The sequence below is a fragment of the Lipotes vexillifer genome, unplaced genomic scaffold, assembly GCF_000442215.2.
Source record: "Lipotes vexillifer unplaced genomic scaffold, Lipotes_vexillifer_v1.1 scaffold1235, whole genome shotgun sequence".
In the NCBI taxonomy this organism is placed as follows: Eukaryota; Metazoa; Chordata; class Mammalia; order Artiodactyla; family Lipotidae; genus Lipotes; species Lipotes vexillifer.
The window spans coordinates 1,128,498-1,139,428 of record NW_006775530.1 but is presented as its reverse complement, the minus strand read 5'-3'; the positions used below and the strand labels follow the sequence as shown (position 1 = coordinate 1,139,428).

The 10,931-nt window shown below is 39.2% G+C and overlaps 1 protein-coding gene across 2 annotated transcripts in view; it reads left to right on the top strand.

The window, feature by feature from the left end:
• The first annotated feature begins 1,203 nt into the window (after window positions 1–1,203).
• The window catches only part of UTP4 (UTP4 small subunit processome component), a 32,110-nt gene continuing 22,382 nt past the window's right edge, over window positions 1,204–10,931 (top strand). For both annotated transcript variants that reach the window (XM_007449933.1, XM_007449932.1), the window contains exons 1-3: window positions 1,204–1,365; window positions 3,715–3,906; window positions 9,551–9,635. In XM_007449933.1, coding sequence (XP_007449995.1) covers window positions 1,207–1,365; window positions 3,715–3,906; window positions 9,551–9,635 — 436 coding nt within the window. In that variant the 5' untranslated portion in view covers window positions 1,204–1,206. The remainder of the gene's footprint in view (window positions 1,366–3,714; window positions 3,907–9,550; window positions 9,636–10,931) is intronic.

Genomic DNA, 10,931 nt, shown 5'->3' with positions numbered 1-10,931 from the left:
AGAGCGGGTGAGGCCTGCTACAGGTCGGCGACCGGCGGAGCTCGCCGATTCTCTTGTGCCGAGGCCGGTGGGGGCTACTCCGGAGATCCCCGGAGAGGGAAGGGGCGGTGGAGCCCTCGCGCGCGCCCTGGACGCAGTCTTAGCCCGGCCCGGCCGAACGCGCCTGCTCTGCAGGCAGGTTCCTCACCTTGAAAGGAGACGAGTAGGGGGCGACCCAGAGCGGAGTGCGTATATTGGCGGCGACGGAGCGGCACGTAGAGGGAGTAGTTGACAGATGCCGACCAGTCCTGTCGTTCCTCCCCTTGAGACGCTCTCGGTTCTTCCTGCCCCATCAGCCCCACCGTCAGTACCGTAGTTGAGTGTGTGATTTGAAAACTTAACATGCAGTAGAGATAGAGGTGTTTGCCAAAATGCAGATTGCTAGCCCTCCCCCCGCCCCAAAAGATTGGAATTCTGGAACAGGACCCGGAATCCTGCATTTTTTAAAACCATTTTTCGAGGTGATTTTGATACAGGAGTTCTGCGGACCTGACTTTGAGATACTCCTTTAGACTGTCCACATTTCTTGCTTCTTTAGAGTGGTCGTGGTATTTATCCTCCTCTCCCCCACCCCCACCCCCAGAAACCTCACACACAAAATACAAAGGAGACCTTAGTTCTGCCTCGAATACATCCGGTCAGCTCCATGTGATTCCCTTCAAGTGCGCACTCCCATTTAGAGAATGACGTTATGTTCAGTCTTTTGCTCTAAGATCACGTTTTAAATTCTCACCTCTCTTCCTGGACCACTTCCTTCAGGCAGTTGTCAGGATTGCTGGCAGTCTGGGTGATGCTGTATATGTTGATCTTTTAATTTTGTTGCTGAAGAATCCTGAGCTTCTGGAGACTGTTTGATAGATTCTGTATGGGCCATGAAAGCATCATTAGTTGAATATTTAGAAATGAACCTCCGTCGGACTTCCCTGGTGGTCCAGTGGTTAAGAAGCGGCACTTCCAATGCAGGGGGCTCGGGTTCCATCCCTGGTTGGGGAACTAAGACCCCACATTCTGCCCGGCGCGGCCCCCTCCAAAAAAAAAAGTGAAAAAATATAGAAATGAACCTCGATGAGATATAGTTGGAGTCTTCCACCTAGAACAGTGGTAATAAGAAACATGAGGTGTGACATACTGCTGTTTAACAATGATTCTTTTCTTGCCCCCCTAGGAATGGGTGAATTTAAGGTCCATCGAGTACGTTTCTTTAATTATGTTCCATCAGGGATCCGCTGTGTGGCTTACAATAACCAGTCAAACAGATTGGCTGTTTCACGAACAGATGGCACTGTGGAAATTTATAATTTGTCAGCAAACTACTTTCAGGAGAAAGTAAGTCATTTGGGAGCCTGATTTGGTGTTTTTGATGTTGATTTTTTTCTTAAGTTCAGTACTGCCAAATCTATGTTTTTTGTATTCAAAGAGATCAAAAGAAAGTAACTCTCCCCCACTCTCTCCGGAGTTGTTTAGAACCACATAACAAATAATGCGATCTCTTGTCTGAACGATGCGCTTAAGAGTTTTGATCTGTGTGATGTTGGTTGGAAAGATCCTACCTAGGAATTGTGGTGCTCACTGTCATTTGGAAACTGAGGTTTGCTAGATCTTTTGGGCACGGTAAGAAAGGAAATTGTCAAGACCATTGCTTCATATCAGTCTCTGCACCATTGTAACTTTGGTAAAGTGGCATTTCCTGCTATAATTGTCAGTACCCATTCATTGTCAATTCAGAAAAAAAATGATGAGACATTTTAATATCAAACATTTTGGTGATGTGATATCAGGAAGATGGATTCCTAAGTTCATCTGTCTGAGAGAAGGTAGATTTATATGCCTTATATTTGGGAATAAAGATTTTAAATTAGGTAAAGTACTGTTTGGGTGTATGCAAAGGGCTGTTACAGCAGCATATTTTTCAAAGGCGGTGATTACTGATTTCAAGTGCAACAAAATAATTCAGGTCACATTTACTGAGTGCCTTACATGCCATAGGCACCATGAAATAAATGAATAGACGGAAAAATGAATGAATGCAGTGCCCAGTAACTTAGTACTTGGAATTTAGGCACTCTGTAAATGTTTCTAAATGACTGAGTGGCAAGTATTAGGCATTAAGATGAATGTCAGAGGCCCTACCTTCAAGGAGTTCAAAATCCAGTGGGGGAAAGACGAGTATACAGTTTCCAAACAGTGTGGCAAATTTTATGATAGACCTAAGCAGAGGCATAGAATCTTAGTGGAGAGGTGCCTTCTCTGATGAGGTGGGTTTAGGATTCCTGGAAAGAGATGACTTACTGAGCTGATCCCTGAAGCACTAATAGGAGTTAAGAAATTGCTGGTCACCACAAATGAGTCACATTCCATAGAATGAAGAACATGCTGTGGTACATGCTTGTTGCACCCTATGATTTTTCTTGTCATTTATGATAATTGTAATTATATAATAGTTCATATATATTTGTTTAATGTCTTCTTCCTTGCTGAATTTCAAATTTTATGAAAACAAGGACCTTGTCAGTGATATTCATGGCTGTATTCCCAACATTTAGCAAGTGCCTAGGACAAAGACACTGCTTAGTTAATACATGTTGAATGAATAAGTCAACTGGTCTTTACCTAGTACCTCTTATATTCCTCTCCCATCTATTTTCTTTTTTTGTTTTTGAACAATTAATTCAGTCTAGTCTTCCACTTTCTCCACGTTCCCTTCCCTGCTATTGAAGATTGCTTAGCTCTGGTGATCACTCTCAGAACAAGAAAATATTATATCTCTGAGAGTGAAGAGTAGTGCCTAGGAGTAAGGAGACCCACATTCTCTTCATGTCGTTGACTTTGGCCCTTTGGGCAAGCCACTTAATTAATGAATATTTTGCCTTTTCAAGTTCGGATAGGAAAAATTATACCTCCTCATTCCCTTTTGTATCAAGCAGATATAAGAGTAAAATTCCTGGGCTTCCCGGGTGGCGCAGTGGTTGAGAGTCCGCCTGCCGATGCAGGGGACACGGGTTCGTGCCCCCGTCCGGGAAGATCCCACATGCCGTGGAGCGGCTGGGCCTGTGAGCCATGGCCGCTGAGTCTGCGCCTGTGCTCCGCAACGGGAGAGGCCAAAACAGTGAGAGGCCTGCGTACCTCAAAAAAAAAAAAAAAAAAAAAAAAAAAGAATAAAATTCCTTGATACTATGAATGGTTTTTGAGCGCTAAGAAAACACTTAGAAATCTGAGACTTGAATGAAAAGCTGGAGTGAGCTGCCTTTGTTTATTTTAATTTTTTAAATAGCTTTTAATTGGTGAAATTGACACACAGTAAGCACCATGTATTCGAAGTGTATGTATTGGTAACTTTTGACATTTGTACACCTTTGAAATTATCACTCAATCAAGGTAGTTGCGATGATTTTTAAAAATTAGATACATCAGATACAAACTGGATTGTCTGAAACTTTATTGTCTAAAAAGGTTTTGCAGAACAAGGCCTAGTAAAAGAAACAAAACCAACTGTATAAGTAACTAAAATGTGAACGTGAAAAAAATGAAATTAGTAACATGATCTTCAGATAGTGTAAAACCCCATACTAGTTATTTCTAGAGAGGCATTTTGATTTTCACCTTTTTGCCTGTGACCACTCAGTGCTAGTTGCTGATGAATTCGTGGTGGGTTGAAAAGTTATGGTGTTTCTGTAGTTTTTCCCAGGTCATGAGTCTCGGGCTACAGAAGCTCTGTGCTGGGCAAACGGACAGCGACTGTTTAGTGCTGGACTCAATGGAGAGATTATTGAGTATGATTTGCAGGCGTTAAACATCAAGTATGCTATGGATGCCTTTGGAGGACCCATTTGGAGCATGGCTGCCAGCCCCAATGGCTCTCAACTTTTGGTCAGTAAGCAACTATTGGTAATTCAAACCAAGATTTCTCTTGTGCCCACTTAAACTTGCTTCCTTATGTTCATAGGAAGGTGAAATTGTATTATAGCATGTAGCAACTCCACTCTGAGCTGGATTCCAGCAACCAAGCAAGCAATTGTATCTGGATTCTAATACGAGATACAAGATTGGGGTTCTTGTTGGGGATTTAAAACTCCCTTGTCCTTTGGCACTCTTTCTGCTGCTACTTTGGACCTCGTTGATTCATTTATGAAACCAGAGGTTTCAGTTTGGTTCAGCATTTCCCAAACTGTGTTCTTTGGAATTGGGAGATGTAGAAACTGTATTTTGTTTTGTCGTGCCTTGTGTTTTATCATAAGTTTTGTTTCAGAAATACGGCATACTAAATCCTTCTGTAGATTCACAACACACGTTAGTATATCAAAACTTCTGATAGGTCCTTCTACAAGTCAACTTGTGGAACCATGTTTTTCCAGTGTTTCTCAAAAAATTTTTGAGCACAGACTTAAGACTTCCCCCCCGATAGGGCAGACGGCAGAAGCAAGAAGAACTACAACCTGCAGCCTCTGGAACAAAAACCACATTCACAGAAAGAGACAAGATGAAAAGGCAGAGGGCTATGTACCAGATGAAGGAACAAGATGAAACCTGAGAAAAACAACTAAGTGAAGTGGAAATAGGCAGCCTTCCAGAAAAAGAATTCAGAATAATGATAGTGAAGATGATCCAGGACTTCGGAAAAAGAATGGAGGCAAAGATCGAGAAGATGTAAGAAATGTTTAACAAAGACCTAGAAGAATTAAAGAACAAACAAACAGAGATGAACAACACAATAACTGAAATGAAAACTACACTAGAAGGAATCAATAGCAGAATAACTGAGGCAGAAGAACGGATAAGTGACCTGGAAGACAGAATGGTGGAATTCACTGCTGTGGAACAGAATAAAGAAAAAAGAATGAAAATAAATGAAGACAGCCCGAGAGACCTCTGGGACAACATTAAACACAACAACATTCGCATTATAGGGGTCCCAGAAGGAGAAGAGAGAGAGAAAGGACCAGAGAAAATATTTGAAGAGATTATAGTCAAAAACTTCCCTAACATGGGAAATGAAATAGCCACCCAAGTCCAGGAAGCGCAGAGTCCCATACAGGATAAACCCAAGGAGAAACACGCCGAGACACATAGTAATTAAATTCGCCAAAATTTAAGACAAAGAAAAATTATTAAAAGAAGCAAGGGAAAAACAATAAATAACATACAAGGGAACTTTCATAAGGTTAACAGCTGACTTCTCAGCAGAAACTCTACAAGCCAGAAGGGAGTCTCATGATATACTTAAAGTGATGAAAGGGAAGAACCTACAACCAAGATTACTCTGCCCGGCAAGGATCTCCTTCAGATTCATAGAGAAATCGAAAGCTTTACAGACAAGCAAAAGCTAAGAAAATTCAGCACCACCAAACCAGCTCTACAACAAATGCTAAAGGAACTTCTCTAAGTGGGAAACACAAGAGAAGAAAAGGACCTACAAAAACAAACCCAAAACAATTAAGAAAATGGTCCTAGGAACATACATATCAATAATTACCTTAAATGTGAATGGATTAAATGCTCCAGCCAAAAGACACAGGCTTGCTGAATGGATACAAAAACAAGACCCATCTATATGCTGTCTGCAAGAGACCCACTTCAGACCTAGGGACACATTCAGACTGAAAGTGAGGGGATGGAAAAAGATATTCCATTCAAATGGAAATCAAAAGAAAGCTGGAGTACCAATGCTCTTATCAGATAAAATAGACTTTAAAATAAAGAATGTTACAAGAGACAAGGACACTACATAATGATCAAGGGATCAATCCAAGAAGAAGATAAAACAATTATATATGCACCCAGCATAGGAGCATCTCAATACATAAGGCAACTGCTAACAGCTATAAAAGAGGAAATCGACAGTAACACAATAATAGTGGGGGACTTTAACACCTCATTTACACCAATGGACAGATCATCCAAAATGAAAATAAATAAGGAAACAGAAGCTTTAAATGACACAATAGACCGGGTAGATTTAATTGATATTTATAGGACATTCCATCCAAAAACAGCAGATTACACTTTCTTCTCAAGTGCTCACAGAACATTCTCCAGGATAGATCACATCTTGGGTCACAGATCAAGCCTCAGTAAATTTAAGAAACTTGAAATCATATCAAGCATCTTTTCTGACCACAATGCTATGAGATTAGAAATGAATTACAGGGAAAAAAACGTAAAAAACACAAACACGTGGAGGCTAAACAATACGTTACTAAATAACCAAGAGATCACTGAAGAATTCAAAGAGGAAATAAAAAAATACCTAGAGACAGATGACAATGAAAACACAACGATCCAAAACCTATGGGATGCAGCAAAAGCAGTTCTAAGAGGGAAGTTTATAGCTATACAAGCCTACCTCAAGAAACAAGAAAAATCTCAAATAAACAATCTAACCTTACACCTAAAGGAACTAGAGAAAGAAGAACAAACAAAACCCAAAGTTAGCAGAAGGAAAGAAATCATAAAGATCAGAGCAGAAATAAATGAAATAGAAACAAAGAAAACAATAGCAAAGATCAATAAAACTAAAAGCTGGTTCTTTGAGAAGATAAACAAAATTGATAAACCATTAGCCAGACTCATCAAGAAAAAGAGGGAAAGGACTCAAATCAATAAAATTAGAAATGAAAAAGAAGTTACAACAGACACTGCAGAAATACAAAGCATCCTAAGAGACTACTACAAGCAACTCTATGCCAATAAAATGGACAACCTGGAAGAAATTGACAAATTCTTAGAAAGGTATAATCTCCAAGACTGAACCAGGAAGAAATAGAAAATATGAACAGACCAATCACAAATAATGAAGTTGAAACTGTGATTAAAAATCTTCCAACAAAGAGAAGTCCAGGACCAGATAGCTTCACAGGTGAATTCTATCAAACATTTAGAAGAGCTAACACCCATCCTTCTCAAACTCTTCCAAAAAATTGCAGAGGAAGGAACACTCCCAAACTCATTCTGTGAGGCCACCATCACCCTGATACCAAAACCAGACAAAGATACTACAAAAAAAGAAAATTACAGACCAATATCACTGATGAATATAGATGTAAAAATCCTCAACAAAGTACTAGCAAACAGAATCCAACAACACATTAAAAGGATCATACACCATGATCAAGTGGTATTTATCCCAGGGATGCCAGGATTCTTCAATATACGCAAATCAATTAATGTGATACACCATATTGACAAATTAAAGCAGAAAAACTATATGATCATTTCAATAGATGCAGAAAGAGCTTTTGACAAAATTCAACTCCCATTTATGATAAAAACTCTCCAGAAAGTGGGAATAGAGGGAACCTACCTCAGCATAATAAAGGCCATATACACCCACAGCAAACATCATTCTCAATGGTGAAAAACTGAAAAAGCATTTCCTCTAAGATCAGGAAGAAGACAAGGATGTGCACTCTCGCCACTAACATAGTTTTGCAAGTCCTAGCCTCGGCAATCAGAGAAGAAAAAGAAATAAAAGGAACAAATTGGAAAACAAGAAGTAAAACTGTCATTGTTTGCCGATGACATGATACTATACATAGAGAATCCTAAAGATGCCACCAGAAAACTACTAGAGCTAATCAATGAATTTGGTAAAGTTGCAGGATACAAAATTAATGCACAGAAATCTCTTGCATTCCTATACACTAATGAGGAAAAATTTGAAAGAGAAATTAAGGAAACACTCCCATTTACCATTGCAACACAAAGAATAAAATACCTAGGAATAAACCTACCTAGGGAGACAAACGACCTGTATGCAGAAAACTATAAGACACTGATGAAAGAAATTAAAGATGATACCAACAGATGGAGAGATATACTATGTTCTTGGATTGGAAGAATCAATATCGTGAAAATGACTATACTACCCAGAGCAATCTACACATTCAGTGCGATCCTTATCAAATTACCAATGGCATTTTTTACGGAACTAGAGCAAAAAATCTTAAATTTTGTATGGAGACACAAAAGACCCCGAATAGCCAAAGCAGTCTTGAGGGAAGAACACGGAGCTGGAGGAATCAGACTCCCTGACTTCAGACTATACTATAAAGCTACAGTAGTCAAGACAATATGGTACTGGCACAAAAACAAAAACATAGATCAGTGGAACAAGATAGATATCCCAGAGATAAACCCACACACCTATGGTCAACTAATCTATGACAAAGGAGGCAAGGATATACAATGGAGAGACAGTCTCTTCAATAAGTGGTGTTGGGAAAACTGGACAGCTACATCTAAAAGAATGAAATTAGAACACTCCCTAACACCATACACAAAAATAAACTCAAAATGGATTAGAGACCTGGATGTAAGCCTCGATACTATAAAACTCTTAAAGGAAAACATAGGAAGAACACTTTGACATAAATAACAGCAAGATCTTTTTTGATCCACCTCCTAGAGTAATGGAAATAAAAACAAAAATAAACAAATGGGACCTAATGAAACGTCAAAGCTTTTGCACAGCAAAGGAAACCATAAATAAGACAAAAAGACAACCCTCAGAATGGGAGAAAATATTTGCAAAAGAATAAATGGACAAAGGATTAATCTCCAAAATATATAAACAGCTCATGCAGCTCAATATTAAAAAAACAAACAACCCAATCCAAAAATGGGCAGAAGACCTAAATAGACATTTCTCCAAAGAAGACATACAGATGGCCAAGAGGCACCTGGAAAGCTGCTCAACATCACTATTAGAGAAATGCAGATCAAAACTACAATGAGGTATCACCTCACACCAGCTAGAATGGGCATCATCAGAAAAATCTACAAATGCTGGAGAGGGTGTGGAGAAAAGGATCCCTCTTGCACTGTTGGTACGAATGTAAATTGATACAGCCACTATGGAGAACAGTATAGCGGTTCCTTGAAAAACTAAAAATAGAGCTACCATATGATCCTGCAATCCCACTACTGGGCATTTATACCCAGAGAAAACCATAATTCAAAAAGACACATGTACCCCAATGTTCATTGCAGCACTACTTACAGTAGCCAGGTCATGGAAGCAACCTAAATGTCCATCCTCAGATGAATGGATAAAGAAAATGTGGTACATATAGACAATGGAAATACTTCCTGCCCCCACCCCCATTCTTACCATTAGACTGGGTACTTGCAGAGATTTAGTTTTCTGTGATGGATTTATGATTTTTTAAAAATTTGTACTATTTTGTAATATCTTGTCATATCTCCATTTAGGTGACACAGTTAATGGGTCTTTTATTTAGGCCATGGGTGTCCAGCAGAGACATGCTGTGAAATCCTATTTCTCCTCCATGTCCTATTCAGGAATTGGGCCACTAATTGGCCTGCTTTCTGGCTAGGACATGAAGACTGCCAGGAACACACTACCAGTTTCTTGGTACCAGTACTTTTTCCCTCTCACAAACTATTTTTCTCTTTCAGAACAAGTGTTAGCTTGAAGGAGGAAATGTATATATTTGTAAATATATATATTTAGTTCTATAAAATGCTTTATTTTCTACCCCCTTTTCCATAATAGGTTGGCTGCGAAGATGGATCTGTGAAACTATTTCAGATCACCCCAGACAAAATCCAGTTTGAAAGAAATTTTGATCGTCAGAAAAGTAAGGGTTATTTGTGGTGAGGCAGTGAGTAGTCTTAACAAGAAGTTATATTTCTGTGCCACAGGGGATGGGATATTTTCCCATGGGTCCAGGTAATTTTTTCTATATGCTAACTTTCTGTGAGTGCAGCGTATGTGCTAGATGCTGTCCTTAGCTCAGGTCCTCTCCGTTGTGTAGCATAGCTATGATTGCCTGGTTAAGTAATACTACAGGAAGCTAGCAATCCAAAATAGGAAAGTGAGTGTTTCTGTGTAAATCAATTTGTTAGTTCTCACTTATTTTTGTGAAGTTTTAACAAATGTGCATAAAGTCTCAGAACTCGGATTTTTCTTGAGGAGCTGTGGTTCTCAGTTCTGCTAGTACTTTCAAGTTGAATGGGGGAATTTTATAAACAATTGCCCCTCTTCCACCTGGACTCACTGACACTGACATCCAGAACAGAGGCTGGCAAACTATTTCTGTGAAGACACCAGCCAGTAAATATTGTAGGCTTTGCAGGCCCTATAGTCTCTGCCAACTCTTGTCATTATAGCACCACAGTTGCCCTAGATAATACTTAACAAATGCTCATGGTTGTGCTCTGGTAAAACTTCATTTACAAAAACAGGTGGTGACCCCAATTTGGCCTTTGGGCCATAGTTTGCTGACTCTCCTTTTCTATTATCCACTTTTTTTTTTTTAACATCTTTATTGGAGTATAATTGCTTTACAATGGTGTCTTAGTTTTTGTTTTATAACAAAGTGAATCAGCTATACATATACATATACATATATCCACATATCTCCCTCTTGGGTCTCCCTCCCACCCTCCCTATCCCACCCTGACTCCTTTTCTAGAGAGTAGTGTCTGATGTGTTCTCTGTATCCAGTAGTAATGTTTATCCTCTGCTAATCAGATCCCTGTATTGTTTGTTTTTAATATCCCCTGGGTGTTCTTCTTTTAATTACAAAGGTGATATAATGCTTGGTAAAAATTTCATGCATTTCGCCAAGTGTGAAAGAGAAAATAAGTGTCTCATTTCACTCTGTAGGCAACATTTTGGAACTAATCTAGACTTTTTTGTATATTCAGATAGACAAATACATTCACAGGAGTGCTTGCACTTGTTTTTCAGCTTAGTTTTTCATTTGATGTATCACAGACATTCTGTGTCAGTCATGCCAGTCTGCATGGCATTTCATTTTATGGTGTTCCATAATTTATTTAACCAAACTCCTATTGATGGATATTAATTTTGTTTTTACTACTATAGCCAGTGCTGTAATGAACATTCTTATATACACTTGGGCATTCCT